This window comes from Ranitomeya variabilis, chromosome 1, assembly GCF_051348905.1.
Source record: "Ranitomeya variabilis isolate aRanVar5 chromosome 1, aRanVar5.hap1, whole genome shotgun sequence".
Lineage (NCBI taxonomy): Eukaryota > Metazoa > Chordata > Amphibia > Anura > Dendrobatidae > Ranitomeya > Ranitomeya variabilis.
Genome location: NC_135232.1, coordinates 562358464 through 562380012, shown reverse-complemented (window position 1 = coordinate 562380012; position 21549 = coordinate 562358464). Strand labels below are relative to the sequence as shown.

The 21549-nt window shown below is 43.3% G+C and overlaps 1 protein-coding gene across 4 annotated transcripts in view; it reads left to right on the top strand.

Annotated features, from left to right (window-relative positions):
- The window catches only part of LOC143768235 (V-type proton ATPase catalytic subunit A-like), a 565121-nt gene that overhangs the window by 449061 nt on the left and 94511 nt on the right, over nt 1–21549 (top strand). For all 4 annotated transcript variants that reach the window (XM_077256938.1, XM_077256931.1, XM_077256943.1 and 1 more), the window contains 5 exons: nt 8949–9077; nt 10080–10294; nt 11735–11872; nt 11953–12104; nt 12875–13037. In XM_077256938.1, the coding sequence (XP_077113053.1) occupies nt 8949–9077; nt 10080–10294; nt 11735–11872; nt 11953–12104; nt 12875–13037 (797 nt within the window). The remainder of the gene's footprint in view (nt 1–8948; nt 9078–10079; nt 10295–11734; nt 11873–11952; nt 12105–12874; nt 13038–21549) is intronic.

Below are 21549 nucleotides of genomic sequence, written 5' to 3'. Positions count from 1 at the left end.
CGGGCATATCCCAAATTCCATATTTTATATGGAAAAGTTGGGGGTCGTCTTATACGCCCAGTCGTCTTATACACCATAAAATACGGTATATACCGTATATACTCGAGTATAAGCCGACCCGAGTATAAGCCGACCCCCCTAATTTTGCCACAAAAAACTGGGAAAACTTATTGACTCGAGTATAAGCCTAGGGTGGAAAATGCAGCAGCTACCGGTGAATTTCAAAAATAAAAATAGATGCTCCATACCATTCATTATTGCCCCATAGATGCTCCATATAAAGCTGTGCCATATATAATGCTCCATACCATTGATTATTGCTCCATATATTATCTATATATAGCTGTGCCATATAGAATGCTCTGCACCGTTCATTATGGCCCCATAGATGCTCCACATAAAGCTGTGCCCCATATACAATTCTCTGCACCGTTCATTATGGCCCTATAGATGCTCCATATAAAGCTGTGCCATATATGCTCTGCACCGTTCAGTTTGGCCCCATAGATGCTCATTATAAAGCGGTGCCCTATATGCTCTGCACCGTTCAGTTTGGCCCCATAGATGCTCCTTATAAAGCTGTGCCATATATGCTCTGCACCGTTCAGTTTGGCCCCATAGATGCTCATTATAAAGCTGTGCCCTATATGCTCTGCACTGTTCAGTTTGGCCCATAGATGCTCATTATAAAGCTGCCCCATATGGAATGCTCTGCAGCGTTCAGTTTGGCCCCATAGATGCTCATTATAAAGCTGCCCCATATGGAATGCTATGCAGCGTTCAGTTTGGCCCCATAGATGCTCATTATAAAGCTGCCCCATATGGAATGCTCTGCAGCGTTCAGTTTGGCCCCATAGATGCTCATTATAAAGCTGCCCCATATGGAATGCTCTGCAGCGTTCAGTTTGGCCCCATAGATGCTCATTATAAAGCTGTGCCATATATGGAATGCTCTGCAGCGTTCAGTTTGGCCCCTTAGATGCTCATTATAAAGCTGTGCCCTATATGGAATGCTCTGCAGCGTTCAGTTTGGCCCCATAGATGCTCATTATAAAGCTGTGCCCTATATGGAATGCTCTGCAGCGTTCAGTTTGGCCCTATAGAAGCTCATTATAAAGCTGCCCCATATGGAATGCTCTGCAGCGTTCAGTTTGGCCCCATAGATGCTCATTATAAAGCTTTGCCATATATGGAATGCTCTGCAGCGTTCAGTTTGGCCCCATAGATGCTCATTATAAAGCTGTGCCCTATATGGAATGCTCTGCAGCGTTCAGTTTGGCCCCATAGATGCTCATTATAAAGCTGTGCCCTATATGGAATGCTCTGCAGCGTTCAGTTTGGCCCTATAGAAGCTCATTATAAAGCTGCCCCATATGGAATGCTCTGCAGCGTTCAGTTTGGCCCCATAGATGCTCCACATAAATCTGTGCCATATATAATGCTGCTGCTGCTGCTGCAATAAAAAAAAACAAAACACATACTCACCTCTCTTGCTTGCAGCTCCTCAGCGTCCGGTCCCGGCGTCTCTCCGCACTGACTGATCAGGCAGAGGGCGGCGCGCACACTATATGCATCATCGCGCCCTCTGACCTGAACAGTCGGAGCGGAGAGACGCCGGGAAGACGGAGCGGCGCCCGCCGTGTGGATCGTGGACAGGTAAATATGCGATACTTACCTGCTCCCGGCATCCCACTCCTTCCCCCGGACAGCTGGTCTCCGGGTGCCGCAGCCTCTTCCTCTATCAGCGGTCACCGGCACCGCTGATTAGAGAGATGAATAGGCGGCTCCACCCCTATGGGAGTGGAGTCCATATTCATTTCTCTAATGAGCGGTCCCACGTGACCACTGTACAGGGGAAGAGCTGCGGCACCCGAAGACAGTATGACGGGCAGGGGGAGCGCCAGGATCGCCGGGACTAGGTAAGTATGCCTCAGCTCCCTCTCCCCCTCACCCGCCGACCCTGCCACAGACCGTGACTCGAGTATAAGCCGAGAGGGGCACTTTCAGCCCAAAAATTTGGGCTGAAAATCTCGGCTTATACTCGAGTATATACGGTGTATACACTCACCGGCCACTTTATTAGGTACACCTGTCCAACTTCTTGTTAACACTTAATTTCTAATCAGATAATCACATGGCGGCAACTCAGTGCATTTAGGCATGTAGACATGGTCAAGACAATCTCCTGCAGTTCAAACCGAGCATCAGTATGGGGAAGAAAGGTGATTTGAGTGCCTTTGAACGTGGCATGGTTGTTGGTGCCAGAAGGGCTGGTCTGAGTATTTCAGAAACTGCTGATCTACTGGGATTTTCACGCACAACCATCTCTAGGGTTTACAGAGAATGGTCCGAAAAAGAAAAAAAATCCAGTGAGCGGCAGTTCTGTGGGCGGAAATGCCTTGTTGATGCCAGAGGTCAGAGGAGAATGGGCAGACTGGTTCGAGCTGATAGAAAGGCAACAGTGACTCAAATCGCCACCCGTTACAACCAAGGTAGGCCTAAGAGCATCTCTGAACGCACAGTGCTTCGAACTTTGAGGCAGATGGGCTACAGCAGCAGAAGACCACACCGGGTACCACTCCTTTCAGCTAAGAACAGGAAACTGAGGCTACAATTTGTACAAGCTCATCGAAATTGGACAGTAGAAGATTGGAAAAACGTTGCTTGGTCTGATGAGTCTCGATTTCTGCTGCGACATTCGGATGGTAGGGTCAGAATTTGGCGTAAACAACATGAAAGCATGGATCCATCCTGCCTTGTATGGAGCATCTTTGGGATGTGCAGCCGACAAATCTGCGGCAACTGTGTGATGCCATCATGTCAATATGGACCAAAATCTCTGAGGAATGCTTCCAGCACCTTGTTGAATCTATGCCACGAAGAATTGAGGCAGTTCTGAAGGCAAAAGGGGGTCCAACCCGTTACTAGCATGGTGTACCTAATAAAGTGTCCGGTGAGTGTATATATATATATATATATATATATATACATATATATATATACAGTGGGGCAAAAAAGTATTTGGTCAGTCAGCAATAGTGCAAGTTCCACCACTTAAAAAGATGAGAGGCGTCTGTAATTTACATCATAGGTAGACCTCAACTATGGGAGACAAACTGAGAAAAAAAAATCCAGAAAATCACATTGTCTGTTTTTTTATCATTTTATTTGCATATTCTGGTGGAAAATAAGTATTTGGTCAGAAACAAAATTTCATCTCAATACTTTGTAATATATCCTTTGTTGGCAATGACAGAGGTCAAACGTTTTCTGTAAGTCTTCACAAGGTTGCCACACACTGTTGTTGGTATGTTGGCCCATTCCTCCATGCAGATCTCCTCTAGAGCAGTGATGTTTTTGGCTTTTCGCTTGGCAACACAGACTTGCAACTCCCTCCAAAGGTTTTCTATAGGGTTGAGATCTGGAGACTGGCTAGGCCACTCCAGGACCTTGAAATGCTTCTTACGAAGCCACTCCTTCGTTGCCCTGGCGGTGTGCTTTGGATCATTGTCATGTTGAAAGACCCAGCCACGTTTCATCTTCAATGCCCTTGCTGATGGAAGGAGGCTTGCACTCAAAATCTCACAATACATGGCCCCATTCATTCTTTCATGTACCCGGATCAGTCGTCCTGGCCCCTTTGCAGAGAAACAGCCCCAAAGCATGATGTTTCCACCACCATGCTTTACAGTAGGTATGGTGTTTGATGGATGCAACTCAGTATTCTTTTTCCTCCAAACACGACAAGTTGTGTTTCTACCAAACAGTTCCAGTTTGGTTTCATCAGACCATAGGACATTCTCCCAAAACTCCTCTGGATCATCCAAATGCTCTCTAGCAAACTTCAGACGGGCCCGGACATGTACTGGCTTAAGCAGTGGGACACGTCTGTCACTGCCGGATCTGAGTCCATGGTGGCGTAGTGTGTTACTTATGGTAGGCCTTGTTACATTGGTCCCAGCTCTCTGCAGTTCATTCACTAGGTCCCCCCGCGTGGTTCTGGGATTTTTGCTCACCGTTCTTGTGATCATTCTGACCCCACGGGGTGGGATTTTGCGTGGAGCCCCAGATCGAGGGAGATTATCAGTGGTCTTGAATGTCTTCCATTTTCTAATTATTGCTCCCACTGTTGATTTCTTCACTCCAAGCTGGTTGGCTATTGCAGATTCAGTCTTCCCAGCCTGGTGCAGGGCTACAATTTTGTTTCTCTGTCCTTTGACAGCTCTTTGGTCTTCACCATAGTGGAGTTTGGAGTCAGACTGTTTGAGGGTGTGCACAGGTGTCTTTTTATACTGATAACAAGTTTAAACAGGTGCCATTACTACAGGTAATGAGTGGAGGAAAGAGGAGACTCTTAAAGAAGAAGTTACAGGTCTGTGAGAGCCAGAAATCTTGATTGTTTGTTTCTGACCAAATACTTATTTTCCACCATAATATGCAAATAAAATGATAAAAAAACAGACAATGTGATTTTCTGGATTTTTTTTTCTCAGTTTGTCTGCCATAGTTGAGGTCTACATATGATGTAAATTACAGACGCCTCTCATCTTTTTAAGTGGTGGAACTTGCACTATTGCTGACTGACTAAATACTTTTTAGCCCCACTGTATATATATATATATATATATATATATATATATATATATATTTGAGACACACATATATATATATATATATATATATATATATATATATATTTATATTTATATTTACTTCAGCGCGATATAGCAGAAAAGCCGATTGCTGGCTTTTCATTTCTCCTGCCTAAACCCGACATGATATGAGACATGGTTTACATAAAGTAAACCATGTCATATCCCCCTTTTTGACGTTGAGCGTGGGAAAAAGTTCCCAGGCTCGAGGTCATATGAGGACATCCAGCAGAGGGCGCATCACCGCAACTGAAGGTAACTACAGGTCATTGACCTACATTACCTTCATTCCCTGGGGTTTACAGGCAGGAGCACAGCTGCATTATAGCAGAGCTCCTGCCTGTAAAATATTTTAACCCCTTCAGATGGATTTACATCGTGGGACGTTACAGATCTACGGAAGGTATGTATATTGTTGGTTTATTATTTTTAATTTGTTACAGAGCGAGGGTCTTCAGGTGGATTGAGAGAGCAATAAAATATTACAACAACCTGTGTGTTTATTTCATTAAAATACTTTGCAATATTGTGTGTGTGTTTTTTTTAACCATTTCATACAATTGGATTAATAATGGATAGGTGTCATAATTGACGCCTCTCCATTATTAATCTGGCTTAATGTCATCTTACAATAGCAAGGTGACATTAACCCTTCATTACCCCATATCCCACCGCTACAGGGGAATGGGAAGAGAGTGGCCAAGTGCCAGAATAGGCGCATTTTACAGATGTGCCTTTTCTGGGGTGGCTGGGGGCAGATGTTTTTAGCCAGGGGGGCGCCAATAACCGTGGACCCTCTCCAGGCTATTAATATCTGCCCTCAGTCACTGGCTTTACCACTCTGGCGGAGAAAATTGCACGGGAGCCCACGCCAATTTTTTCCGCGATTTAACCCTTAAAATTAATAGCTACAGTGCCGAAATTTTGCACATACACACTACTAACATTAGTAGTGTGGAATATGCAAAAAAAAGGGGATATGACATGGTTTACTGTATGTAAACCATGTCTCATATCATGTCGGGTTTAGGCAGGAGAAATGAAAAGCCGGCAATTGATTTACCGGCTTTAGGGGTAGGGTTTGGATCCCTTTATCACCTTGATGGTGGGGGGTGGCTTATCAGTGTGTATTCTTGTTTTTTTCTATAAAAACGCATGCGTTTTTAACGCAAACAAACGCATGTGCTTAAAAACGCATGCGTTTACATAGACAGCAATATTTTTTTTGCCGCAAAAAAACGCCTCTAGAAATTACTACATGTTGCATTTCCGCAACAAAACGCAAGCATGGAAAAACGCATGCGTTGTCAAACGCGGTAAAACGCAGCGGCAAAAAACGCGAATGTGAAACCAGCCTAAAAGACATTTTTTATTGCAAAAAATAGTTTTTGCATCACCACATTTTGAGAGATATAATTTTTTCATATTTCGGCCGACAGTTATGTGAGGTCTCATTTTTTTGCGGGTCGAGTTGACGTTTTTATTGGTACCATTTTCGGGCACATGCCATATTTTGATCGCTTTCTATTCCGATTTTCGGGAATCAGAATGAACAAAATCCAGCAATTCAGGAATTTCTTTAGGGGGGGCATTTATACCGCTCCACGTGTGGTAAAATTGATAAGGCAGTTTTATTCTTCGGGTCAATACGATGTCAGCGATACCTCATTTATATCTTTTGTTTATGTTTTGGTGCTTTTATACAATAAAAACTATTTTATAGAAAAAAATAATTATGTTTGCATCCCTTTATTCTAAGAGCTATAACTTTTTAACTTTTCCACTGATGGAGCTGTATGGGGGCTTGTTTTTTGCTGGATAAGATGAGGTTTTCACATGTACCCTGTTTATTTATATCCATCTTTTTGATCGCGTGTTTTTCCACTTTTTGTTCGGCGGCATGATGATAAAGCATTGTTTTTTGCCTTGTTCTTTTTATGGTGTTTACTAAAGGGGTTAACTAATGGTATAGTTTTATAGGTTGGGTCCTTGCGGACGCAGTGATACCAAATATCTGCACTTTTATTGTTTCGATTTTTTTTCCATTAAATTATTTATTTAGAGATAGAATAAATATTGTTTTTTTATTATTATTTTTGATTTTTTAAATATTTTTACAATTATTTAAAACATTTTTTTTTACTTTTTTCTAACTTTTTTTTTACTTTGCCCCACTATGGGATTATCATTTTTTGCAGTCTGATTGTTTCTATAGCATGCAGATGAAGCAGCATCTGCTAGCCATATAAGCTGTCAGCATGCACTGACAGGGAGACTTGGTGAGCATGCACTGCGCATGATCACCAAGTTTCCTATCTCTGGTGACCCGGATGTCGTCATGACGACATTGGGTCACCATGGCAACGATGGGGACCCCGCATCACACCGCAGGGTCTCCGATGCAAAGGCAGAGGGGCTTCCGGAATGCTGCAATCGTTTTCGAGTGCAGTATTTCAGGGGTTAAAGTGCCGGGACAGTCTGTCAGAATCAGGTGACACGCGGCGGCAATCAGCCACGCTTCCCCCGTGATCGCGGCCAATCGCTTAGACGTACTCTTCCGTCCATTGGCTCGGGTCACATGGATGGAATAGTACGTCTGATATCAGCTTGGCACGCAAAAAATAAGCCCTCAACCAAACTGAGATCACGAAAAACGGAGACGCTACGGGTGTCAGAAAATTGCACAATTTTGTTTTTTTTAACAAAATTTGGATGTTTTTTTCACCACATAAATAGAAAATAACCTACACATGTTTGATGTCTATGAACTCATAATGACCTGGAGAATCATAATGGCTTGTCAGTTTTAGCATTTAGTGAACATCGTAAAAAAATACCAAAAAACACTTGTGGAATTGCACTTTTTTTTGCAATTTCACCACACTTGGAATGTTTTCCCGTTTTCTAGTACACAACATGTTAAAACCAATGGTGTTGTTCAAAAGTACAACTCGTCCTGCAAAAAACAAGCCTTCATATGGCCATTTTGACTGAAAAATAAAAAAGTTATGGCTTTGGGAAAAAAAGGAAAGCGAATAACAGACACGCAAAAATGAAAAAGGCCTACGGTGTGAAGGGGTTAAAGGAGAGTACTCCCACAGACGGGGGTGCAGAGTACATACTGTGGCTTTTAGCTCTGCACTACCACAATTCTACCACATATAGGGGTTGCAGAGCACACACAGCATTTCTTTTCCAGAGTGAGCAATCAAAATTCACTCCAGCTGCATCCTATCCCTACACTAATGGGAGTATAATGGAGGCCGGTCACATGCTGTCCTGACCAATACTTGTCAAGGATGTGATGGCGCCCGATGTGATGGCGCCGGATGTTCCCACAGTCTGAAAGCATGTTTATTGGCTGCACTGCAGCTTTCAACAAGCTTTATTAGACTGGCCAACCCGAACAGGAAACTTGGCAGTAAATTGTCCATGCTCTGTTTCCAGTTTGGATTTGCTCATCCCTACTCCAGACCTTTTTGCTTCCTTCAAAGGGTACCATGCAACACATTGTTCCCTTCAAACCCATTACTGCAGAACTCTGTCCTCTTAAGAAACATTGGTCACCTTCTACACCACTCCTGCCATTTTTGATACATCTACTGTATAAACTTCTGATCCCTCCAGAAATCTTCACAACAGACAGACGTCTGTCTCCTCCAGTACTTTGCTTTCTCCGTGCCCTTATCTTCATCTTAAGTCTGGTCCCTCCAGACAACTGTAGCCCATACTCTTTGTCACCTCCACACTTCACGATCACCTTCAGAATGTTCTTACCTTTCTGTAGGCCGGTGCCCACGATCCGGACTTAGCATCGCTTTGGACACAGCACATGTTTGCTGCCATCTACTGAACGCAGGTGACTCCTCTGTAATCACTAAACCATGCGGATTCACCGCGTCCAATACATTGTATGGATGTAATTATTGTAGCACAGACTCGTGTCTCCGCAAGATAAATAGACATGCTGTGTTCTGGAGAGCTGCGCCGCAAGTCCGTCTCCGTGTGTGAGTCACAAGCTTCTGTTTTTCTTGAAATCCCATCCACTATACTGTAACATCTGGACACTGCATGTTGGATGCTGCACAAGTACGCAGGGTCCAACCCACAGCGTTTACTGATCGTCTGCACATACCTATAGCCCTCTGTCCCCTCCAGACCCCTCAGCTTTTCCTCCTGACTACACCGTCTGCCTGACTATTTTGACACCTTCCTTTGGCTGCCATTTTTTCCAGAGAGGTATTTATTGTGCAATGTCCCTGGTTTATCTCACACCTTGTGTTCCATCTCCCACAGTGGTGACTGCAGCGCAGATGGCAGGGGCAGCCATGTACGAGCTGGTACGTGTGGGTCACTCTGAGCTGGTGGGTGAGATCATCCGTCTAGAAGGCGACTTGGCTACTATTCAGGTGTACGAGGAGACCTGTATCCTTTCCAGAATGCAGTCTTTAGGGTGGTACTGTTCTCCCCACTCAAGTCAATGAAGAAGCCTGCCCTTCCGCACTGCAGACAAGAAAGCTTCCAGGGCTGACAGAGAAAAGAGCAATTTATGGGGACATTGTGTTATTCTATGGAGATTTTTGAAGATAATAAAAATCTTCTAGTATTAAATGAGGATCCATGGATTTCCTGAATTCTCAATGGTAGAGATGGGCAGACACCTGGATGTATGTTTGGGTCCAGCGGGTTCGGCCTAACAGTTACAAAAAGTTCGGATTCAGGTACAAGAACTGTACCCGGACCCGAACCTGGACCCCATTCACTTGAATGAGGGGCCCAAAAATCAGTTTTTGTCACACTGTCATATGCATGATAGATTGGCAAACACCGCTTCTAATCGGCGGTAAAATCACCGCCGGTCAGACAACCACAGTTCCAACGCTGTCAAAAGATAGTGTGAGCACACAGCTGTGATCGAAGGTATAAAGTTTACATCCGGTCACTGGATCAGGGGATGGGACTAGTGTTCCCATCAGCTGACATATACTGCCGCTAATAACAGTGCGACCAGAAGCAGCCGATGGGAGTATTCATCACCCGGCTCCCGCACTGTAAATAATAAAAAAAAAAAAATGGCATGGGTTCCCTGTATTTTTGATAACCAGCCAGGCAAAACCCACAGCTGCAGGCTGCAACTCTCAGCTTCAACAAGGCTGGTTATCAAGAATAGAGGGGTCCCCATGCCGATTTTTTACATTATTTAAATAAATAATTTAAAAAAAACAGTCAACCCCATTTTTGACAAACAGCCAAGCTATAGCAGACAGCTGGGGGCTGGTATTCTTTGGCAGTGAGTGGGCCATGGATATTGCGCCTTAAAAATAGCAGTCCGCAGCCACCCATGTGCATGAAAGCACAACAAACACGTGGTTCTCAGGGGGTTCTCAGGGGGCATATGAAAATCTTTCCTTAATCTGAGACCTTCAGCTGGAGTGTCTGTTGGTGACCCAGTCCTGAGGACTGGAAAGCCTCTGTCCGTAGAGCTCGGCCCTGGAATTATGGGGAACATCTTTGATGGGATCCAACGACCTTTGAAAGATATTGCAGAACTGACGAAAAGCATCTACATCCCTCGCGGAATCAATGTGAATGCTTTATCACGCGATATTAAATGGGAATTTATTCCAGATAAGAACATCAGGGTGAGTAACCGCATAATAGGCAATGAGCATAAATTTACACACATCTTCAAAAGAATGATTACTCCTGTGGTAATATCCACCAGCAGAGACATGGTGATTATTTCATTTTTTACTCTCTTTATATATTACAGTTGTGTGAAAAAGTGTTTGCCTCCTTCCTGATTTTCTACTATTTTGAATGTTTGTCACACTTCAATGTTTCGTTCACCAATCAAATTTTAATCTTAGACAAAGATAACACAAGTAATCACAAAATGCAGTTTATAAATGAAGGTCTTTATTAGGCTGGAGTGACACATAATGTATCACAAATCAGTCAGTTAAGGTCAGTGTTCATGACTCCACCTCAAGAAAGAGACTGGGCAAAAATGGCCTGCATGGCAGAGTTCCAAGATGAAAACCACTGCTGAGAATAAGAACATAAAAGCTCATCTCAGTTTTGCCAGAAAACATCTTGATGATCCCCAAGACATTTGGGAGAATACTCTGTGGACTGACAAGACAAAACTTGAACTTTTTGAAAGGTGTATGTCCCATTACATCTGGAGCAGAAGTAACACAGAATTTCAGAAAAGAAACATCATACCAACAGTAAAATATGGTGGTGGTAGTGTGATGGTCTGTGGCTATTTTGCTGTTTCAGGAACTGAAAGACTTGCTGTCTACCAAAAATCCTGAAAGAGAATGTCCGGTCATCTGTTTGTGACTTCAAGCTGAAGCACACTTGGTTTATGCAGCAGGACAATAATCCAAAACACACCAGTAAGTCCACCTATGAATGACTTAAAAAAATATGACTTCGAAGTGGTCTAGTCAAAGTCCTGACCTTAATCTAATTGAAATGCTATGGTATGACCTTAAAAATATGGTTCATTCTCTGAAACTTCCAATGTGGCTGAATTATAACAATTCTGCATAGATGAGTGGGCCAAAATTCCTCCAGAGCGTTGTCAAGACTCACTGCCAGTTATCGTAAACGCTTGATTGCAGTTGTTCTTTCTAAGGGCGGCCCAACCAGTTATTAGGCTAAGGGGACAGTCATATTTTCACACAGGGCCCTATAGGTTTGGATTTCTTTTCCTCTTAATAATAAAGACCTTCATTTATAAACTGCATTTTGTGATTACTTATGTTATCTTTGTCTAAAATTTACATTTGTTTGGTGATCTGAAACATTTAAATGTGACAAACATGCAAAAGGACTGGAAATCAGGAAGGGGCAAACACTTTTTCACACAACCGTATATCCAACTGCAGAAAAACAAACAAATTCTAATATGTGGTGATGACTTCAGCTAGTCATGACCACATATTACTTCATGCTTTATAGGAATTCCTAAAGGGGAAAGATTTATTACTGACCCTCGATTGAATTTTAGTAACTTAGAGCAAGACTTTCCAGGTAGAAGCCCTAACCCTACAGTTTGTCTTTTCTCGCAGGCCGGGAGTCACGTCACTGGAGGAGATATTTATGGAATAGTCAACGAAAACTCGCTCATCAAACAGAAAATAATGGTTCCTCCACGCAGCTGCGGCACAGTCACATACATTGCACCCCCGGGGAACTATGATGTGTCGGTATGGTACCCAACCATTCAGTAGCGTGATGCGCAGACATATACACAATGGCCAATCAATCCCTGTTATTCTCTTGTCAGGATGTGGTCATGGAATTAGATTTTGAAGGCATCAAGGAGAAGCTGACCATGGTCCAAGTATGGCCAGTCCGTCAGATTCGTCCAACCACAGAAAAACTCCCAGCAAACAACCCCCTGCTGACTGGGCAGAGAGTCCTGGACGCCCTCTTTCCGTAAGTCTTTCATGCTCTATTTGTATTTCAGGGTCAGTCAGCAAAACAAAATCACTGTTTAAATCAAGCACAGCGCTTTGTATGAAGAACATGGTCTGACAATAAATTGTGCATTCATGTCCAGCCACTGATCCATTTGCCAGATGTTCTTCTTTATTGAGAAAGGTGCTGGGTACAACCTTGGTTTGGCCAAGCTTTTCAGCACAACTTTCCAGCTATTGGTTTTCCATCTTTCTCCACCCTTCTACGTCTCATGTGGATCTAGAACCATCAAGCATGCAAAACAAGAACCGGGAAGGTGCACAAACTGTCTGCCCTCACCAAAGGTGCATCGAGCATTTAATTAGCACAACTGAATGAAAAGAAAAAATTCTGGCAGCAACGATTTAGTCATTACGGTTTTATTAGGCTTAATTCCCCTACAAGGTCCTGTGTTTGGTTTGACCAGCCAGTTTCTGCTGACAGACTTCCTTTAACATATTGATCTAGTCTTTCCTAGAGCTATAGATGTGACCATGGGCACCTCATGTGCCATCTCATTGACCCTGAATCCTTTCTTTAGTCTTTGGGAGTAGTGTTCCATAGGGAACTGCTTGCTAGAGTTATGGCTCCAGAGGAGAACCATATTTTAAGCTGGGCTGCAGTATCTGCTCCTTTAATCTATAGATCTGCAAGTATAAGCAGATTTATTCCAGAGCATTTTGTGAAAAAAATTGAGGCATGTATGGCCCTTTTCAGTATATAAGACAGATCATATTTGTATTTTCTAGATGTGTCTTAGGTGGAACCACAGCAATTCCTGGAGCTTTCGGTTGTGGGAAAACAGTCATCTCTCAAGCCCTCTCCAAATACTCTAATAGTGATGTGATTGTCTATGTGGGCTGTGGAGAGCGTGGCAATGAAATGTCTGAGGTGCTGAGAGATTTCCCTGAGGTAAGGCCATAAATGTCCTACCAGAATTTACTGAAAGACCAGAAATGGCTGCCATCAATCTGTAAGAGGGTCACTTGTGTACGGCACCTGGCCACAAACAGCTTTTACTTAATGTGGTATGTATCAGTTGCAGTCTTTCACGGAGCTTAGCAGTCATGCATCAGTACTGATGACTGAGCAAGGAGGTTACACATCAAAACTGAGGCACAGAGCTTAGAAGTCATGCATTAAGAATAAGGCCTGAAGTAGGAGGTTACATATCAAAACTGGGGCACAGAGCCTAGCAGTTACGCATCAGTACTGAGGCCTGAACAAGGAGGTTACACATCAAAACTGAGGCACAGAGTTTAGCAGTTACGCATCAGTACTCAGATATGAGCTAGGAGGTTACGCATCAAAACTGAGGCACAGAGTTTAGCAGTTATGCATTAGGAATGATACCTGAACTAGGAGGTTACACATCAACACTGAGGCACAGAGCTTAGCAGTTATGAATTAGCAATGAGACCTGAGCTAGAAGGTTACACACCAAAACTGAGGTACAGAGCTTAGCAGTTACACATCAGTACTGAGACCTAAACTCGGAAGTTACACCTCAAAACGGAGGCACAGAGATTAGCAGTTATGCATTAGGAATGAGGCCTGAACTCAGAGGTTACATATCAAAACTGATGCACAAAGCTTAGCAGTTATGCATCAGTACTTAGGCCAGAAATAGAAGGTTACACTTCAAAACAGAGGCACAGAGCTTAGCAAGTACACATGAGTTCTGAGTCCTGAACTAGGAGCTAACATATCACAACTGAGTCACAGAGCTTAGCAGTTAAACATCAGTACTGAGACCTGAGCTAGGAGGTTACATATCAAAACTGAGGCACAGAGCTTAGCAGTTATGCATTAGGAATGAGACCTGAGCTAGAAGGTTACATATCAAAATTGAGGCACATAGCTTAGCAGTAACACATCAGTACTGATGCCTGAACTAGGAGGTTACACATCAAAACTGAGGCACAGAGCGTAGCAGTCATGCATTAGGAATGAGGCCTGAAGTAAGATGTTACACATCAAAACTGAGGCACAGAGCTTGGCAGTTATGCATTAGGAATAAGACCTAAACTCGGAGGTTACACATCAAAACTGAGGCACAGAGCTTAGCAGTTACACATCAGTACTGATGCCTGAACTAGGAGGTTACACATCAAAACTGAGGCACAGAGCTTAGCAGTCATGCATTAGGAATGAGGCCTGAAGTAAGATGTTACACATCAAAACTGAGGCCCATAGCTTGGCAGTTATGCATTAAGAATAAGACCTAAACTCGGAGGTTACACATCAAAACTGAGGCACAGAGCTTAGCAGTTACACATCAGTACTGATGCCTGAACTAGGAGGTTACACATCAAAACTGAGGCACAGAGCTTAGCAGTCATGCATTAGGAATGAGGCCTGAAGTAAGAGGTTACACATCAAAACTGAGGCACAGAGCTTAGCAGTCAGGTATTAGGAATCAGACCTAAGCTAGAAGGTTACACAACAAAACTGAGGCACAGAGCTTAGCAGTTACACATCAGTACTGATGCCTGAACTAGGAGGTTACACATCAAAACTGAGGCACAGAGCTTAGCAGTCATGCATTAGGAATGAGGCCTGAAGTAAGATGTTACACATCAAAACTGAGGCACAGAGCGTAGCAGTCATGCATTAGGAATGAGGCCTGAAGTAAGATGTTACACATCAAAACTGAGGCACAGAGCTTGGCAGTTATGCATTAGGAATAAGACCTAAACTCGGAGGTTACACATCAAAACTGAGGCACAGAGCTTAGCAGTTACACATCAGTACTGATGCCTGAACTAGGAGGTTACACATCAAAACTGAGGCACAGAGCTTAGCAGTCATGCATTAGGAATGAGGCCTGAAGTAAGATGTTACACATCAAAACTGAGGCCCAGAGCTTGGCAGTTATGCATTAGGAATAAGACCTAAACTCGGAGGTTACACATCAAAACTGAGGCACAGAGCTTAGCAGTTACACATCAGTACTGATGCCTGAACTAGGAGGTTACACATCAAAACTGAGGCACAGAGCTTAGCAGTCATGCATTAGGAATGAGGCCTGAAGTAAGAGGTTACACATCAAAACTGAGGCACAGAGCTTAGCAGTCAGGTATTAGGAATCAGACCTAAGCTAGAAGGTTACACAACAAAACTGAGGCACAGAGCTTAGCAGTTACACATCAGTACTGATGCCTGAACTAGGAGGTTACACATCAAAACTGAGGCACAGAGCTTAGCAGTCATGCATTAGGAATGAGGCCTGAAGTAAGATGTTACACATCAAAACTGAGGCACAGAGCTTGGCAGTTATGCATTAGGAATAAGACCTAAACTCGGAGGTTACACATCAAAACTGAGGCACAGGGCTTAGCAGTTACACATCAGTACTGATGCCTGAACTAGGAGGTTACACATCAAAACTGAGGCACAGAGCTTAGCAGTCATGCATTAGGAATGAGGCCTGAAGTAAGATGTTACACATCAAAACTGAGGCCCAGAGCTTGGCAGTTATGCATTAGGAATAAGACCTAAACTCGGAGGTTACACATCAAAACTGAGGCACAGAGCTTAGCAGTTACACATCAGTACTGGTGCCTGAACTAGGAGGTTACACATCAAAACTGAGGCACAGAGCTTAGCAGTCATGCATTAGGAATGAGGCCTGAAGTAAGAGGTTACACATCAAAACTGAGGCACAGAGCTTAGCAGTCAGGTATTAGGAATCAGACCTAAGCTAGAAGGTTACACAACAAAACTGAGGCACAGAGCTTAGCAGTTACACATCAGTACAGATGCCTGAACTAGGAGGTTACACATCAAAACTGAGGCACAGAGCTTAGCAGTCATGCATTAGGAATGAGGCCTGAAGTAAGATGTTACACATCAAAACTGAGGCACAGAGCTTGGCAGTTATGCATTAGGAATAAGACCTAAACTCGGAGGTTACACATCAAAACTGAGGCACACGGCTTAGCAGTTACACATCAGTACTGATGCCTGAACTAGGAGGTTACACATCAAAACTGAGGCACAGAGCTTAGCAGTCATGCATTAGGAATGAGGCCTGAAGTAAGAGGTTACACATCAAAACTGAGGCACAGAGTTTAGCAGTCAGGTATTAGGAATCAGACCTAAGCTAGAAGGTTACACATCAAAACTGAGGCACAGAGCTTAGCAGTTACACATCAGTACTGATGCCTGAACTAGGAGGTTACACATCAAAACTGAGGCACAGAGCTTAGCAGTCATGCATTAGGAATGAGGCCTGAAGTAAGATGTTACACATCAAAACTGAGGCACAGAGCTTGGCAGTTATGCATTAGGAATAAGACCTAAACTCGGAGGTTACACATCAAAACTGAGGCACAGGGCTTAGCAGTTACACATCAGTACTGATGCCTGAACTAGGAGGTTACACATCAAAACTGAGGCACAGAGCTTAGCAGTCATGCATTAGGAATGAGGCCTGAAGTAAGAGGTTACACATCAAAACTGAGGCACAGAGCTTAGCAGTCAGGTATTAGGAATCAGACCTAAGCTAGAAGGTTACACATCAAAACTGAGGCACGGAGCTTAGCAGTTACACATCAGTACTGATGCCTGAACTAGGAGGTTACACATCAAAACTGAGGCACAGAGCTTAGCAGTCATGCATTAGGAATGAGGCCTGAAGTAAGATGTTACACATCAAAACTGAGGCACAGAGCTTGGCAGTTATGCATTAGGAATAAGACCTAAACTCGGAGGTTACACATCAAAACTGAGGCACAGAGCTTAGCAGTTACACATCAGTACTGATGCCTGAACTAGGAGGTTACACATCAAAACTGAGGCACAGAGCTTAGCAGTCATGCATTAGGAATGAGGCCTGAAGTAAGAGGTTACACATCAAAACTGAGGCACAGAGCTTAGAAGTCAGGTATTAGGAATCAGACCTAAGCTAGAAGGTTACACATCAAAACTGAGGCACAGAGCTTAGCAGTTACACATCAGTACTGATGCCTGAACTAGGAGGTTACACATCAAAACTGAGGCACAGAGCTTAGCAGTCATGCATTAGGAATGAGGCCTGAAGTAAGAGGTTACACATCAAAACTGAGGCACAGAGCTGAGCAGTCAGGTATTAGGAATCAGACCTAAGCTAGAAGGTTACATATCAAAACTGAGGCACAAAGCTTAGCAGTTATCAGCTATACCTTAGGAATGAGGCCTGAAGTAGTATGATATACACCAAAACTCAAGCACAAAGCTTAGAAGTTATGCATTAGGAATGAGGCCTAAATTCAGAGGTTACACATCAAACCTGAGGCTCACCTCTTTGAAGAAACAGGAATACATTCAACCTGTGGTTACAGTTCGCATGGAAAACGGATTGGGATAAATCCACACATGTAAAGAAAAAACTTTTTGTTTCTGCAGCGATCAGTCCAATGGTAGAGTAAAATATACCTTTTATTTATCCATTAAAAGTTCCAGATTTCTTCAATAACAGTATTGCATACATTCAATCCCTTATGGATGACAGGTTTCGATACCACGTGTCTTCCTCCAGGTCCAAATGAGTACTGAATCAAGACCGCATATAGTATAAGGAAAGTTAAAAAATGTAAAAATGTTTTATAAAATGTATATATATATATATATATATATATATATATATATATATCTTTATGTTGCATAGAGAGATACATAGAAGAATAGCCGTTAATTCATTTGTCAGCTTCTGTAAAATCAATGCAGGAGCCGACAGGATAGGAGACATGGTTTACATACAGTAAATCCATGCAGAATAGTTTAATATATAGATGTATGTGATCAATACAATTAGAATAGTGTGTGTGCAAATTAGGGGACATGTATATATTTAATAAAAGATTATTTTCGGGGGAAAAAAATGGTGTGGGCTCCCGTGCAATTTTCAGCTCCAGAGAGGGAAAGCCAGCGACTGGGGGCCGATGTTTATAGCTTAGGAAGGGGGTAATACTCATGGATCTTCCCAGGTTATGAACATTAGCCCGCAGCTGTATATTTAGCCTTTAATGGCTATTAAAATAGCCCCCCCCCCCAAAAAAAAAAGAAATATGTGGGGTCCCCCTATAGTTATTAGCCAGAAAAGGCTATGCAGACAGCTGTGGGTTCAAATTCATAGCCTAGGAAGGGACCATGGTTATTGCCCCCCCTGGCTAAAAACACCAGCTCACAGCCACCCCAGAAATGGCACATCTCTAACATGCGCCAATTCTGGCACTTAGCCTCTCTCTTCCCACTGCCCTGTAGTGGTTGCATATGGGGTAATAGGGGGTTAATGTCATCTTTGTATTGTAAGATGACATCAAGCCGGCTTAGTAATGGAAAGGTGTCAATAAGACACCTATTCATTACTAATCCTAGAGTTGGTAAAGGGATAAATAAAGACAGAGAGAATAAAGTCTCTGGAAATTATTTTGTATCCAAATCCGGCTTTAAAATTCTTCACACTGTATCACGGACCTGCCTGTTGTGTTCCTTGATCTTCATCACAGAGCAGGTGCATTTATACGGAGACTTGATTACACACAGGTGGATTATATTTATTATCATCATTAGGCATGATATGTGGGAAAAGGTTGAAAAGTTCCAGGGAGCCGATTACTTTTGCAAGGCACATATATATGTATATATATATATATATATATATATATATATATATATATATATATATATATATATATATATATATATATATATATATATATATATATATATATATATATATATATTAGTAAGATTGCACTTACTTACGGGTTTGGGAAATATTCGCTTGGCGGCGTATTAACACACAAGACCGTATTTTCTTCCAAAAGTTCAACTGGGTTTATTGCTCCATAAACCCCAGTGGCAGAAAACACAAAACAACAATCTTCATATCACGGCAAAACAAAGTAACAATGTTCACAGCGTGACTCTGTTCTATCAGGACTGTGACCATACACTCTTGGTCAAGTCCAATATTCAGGCTCGCTCTGGAGCCAAACACACAGTCTGGTAGCTTGTCCGTGCTGCAGGCTTTCCACTGGCAGTAACACACAGGACCTGTTTCTGGCTCTGCAGATCCCTGTCCTCACCTCGTGCTGTTCAGGGATCCAGTCCTCCTCCCAGGACCTCCCAACACCCAGGTTACTCAGGATCACACAGATGGCCTGTCCGGGTACTATTCAGGACGTCCATCCCCAGCTGGGACCATCCAATACCCAGGCCAACAGTAGCAAAGTCCCACCACGTGCTCTTCAGGGCTAGCACACCCAACACCGAGGTTTCTCTCAGGACCTTGCACCTGTACCATTCAGGTCTACACACAGACCTACAGGAACCAAACAGGAACATACACAGGGACCATGTGACCCACACCCTGGTCACATTATGTACCTTGTAACCACACCCCATAGGTGAGGTATGGATCCCATGGGCTGGTCACGTGATCATGACATCACTGCAGGTCCTCATACTCCTGCAGGGAAAAAGGTACAGTGAGTGCCCCCACTCAGAGGGGAGGTATGTGGGAAGCTAGACCCTCCCATCTCTCATAGCTACCCGCAACCCGGACCCAGATTCACTAAACAGCATCTTCAGTGCTTACGTGCTCTAAAGACAAGATACTCCGGGTTGCATCGCAGGGAGCATCCATCCCTGTGACACATACCTCCCATTAACCACAATGCCGGACACTGTCTCACTATCACGTCCATGCCTACAACCAGGGCCGGACTGGGACTAAAATTCAGCCCTGGCATTTGAAGTTACACAGGCCCACTTGTCACATGGTGACTGTATAATATCTTTGTACACTTGTAGGCAGGGCCGGTTTTAGGCAAAGTGGGGCCCTAGGCAAAGTTTAAAATGGGTCCCCAAATGCTAACATATTGCACATCACACAGAAGCCTTTCTGTTGTATTTACGTGCGCTGAGTTCAGGCCGCTAAACGAGTTTGATCGACAATACTGAAGTTGTTCAACGCTTGTTTCCCGGCCTCTTTCCACCAGCTGAGGAATAATGATGAGACAGAACGATCACTAATAGATCACCATACAGTATCATGTTTTCAGCAGCACATCTACAGTTTACACTGGCAATGTGCTGCTGACAACAAGGCTTTTTGTTCCAGCAAAAACAATCTGAATATGCAGCATTTTACTTGTTTAGTAAAATACACCCCATAGTCCTCCATATATTATAATGTGCTCCATAGTCCTCCATATAGTATAATACACTCCCTATAGTCCTCCATATATTAAAATACACTGCTCAGTCCTCCACATAGTATAATACACTCCTCATAGTCCTCCATATAGCATAATACAATCCTCATAGTCCTCCATATAGTATAATGCACCGCCACAGTCATCCATGTAGTACAATTCACTTCCCATAGTATAATGCACCCCATAGTTCTTCATATAGTATAACGTATTCCCCATAGTCCTCGATACAGTATAATGCAGCCCACATATAGTATAATGCAGCCACCCCAGAGTATAATGCAGCCACCCCAGAGTATAATGCAGCCACCCCAGAGTATAATGCAGCCACCCCAGAGTATAATGCAGCCACCCCACAGAGTATAATGCAGCCACCCCAGAGTATGTAACCCCCATAGAATATAATACAGCCCACCTCCCCATAATATATAATGTAGCCCCCCATAGAATATAATGCAGCCCCCCATAGTATATAACGCAGCCTCCCCCATAGAATATAATATACCCCCACAATAGTATATAACACAGCCACATAGTACATAACATGGCCTCCCCCATAGAATATAATATACTCCCCATAGTATATAGCAAAGCCCGCATATTATATAGCACAAACCGCATAGTATACAGCACAGCCTGCATACTATAACACAGCTCGCGTAGTAGATAACACAGCCCACACAGCAGTATTCAGCACAGACCACATAGTAGTATACAGCACAGACCACACAGTAGTATACAGCACAGCCCACGTAGAAGTATACAGCACAGTCCACACAGTAGTATACAGCACAGCCCACAGAGTAATATATACAGCACAGCCCACAAAGTAATATATACAGCACAGCCCACAAAGTAATATATACAGCACAGCCCACAGAGAACTATATAAAGCACAGCCCAGAGAGTACTATATACAGCACAGCCCAGAGAGTACTATATACAGCACAGCCCAGAGAGTACTATATACAGCACAGCCCACAGAGTACTATATACAGCACAGCCCACAGAGTACTATATACAGCACAGCCCACAGAGTACTATACACAGCACAGCCCACAGAGTACTATATACAGCACAGCCCACAGAGTACTATATACAGCACAGCCCACAGAGTACTATATACAGCACAGCCCACAGAGTACTATATACAGCACAGCCCACAGAGAACTATATACAGCACACAGTAGTATACAGCACAGAGCACAGCCCACAGAGAA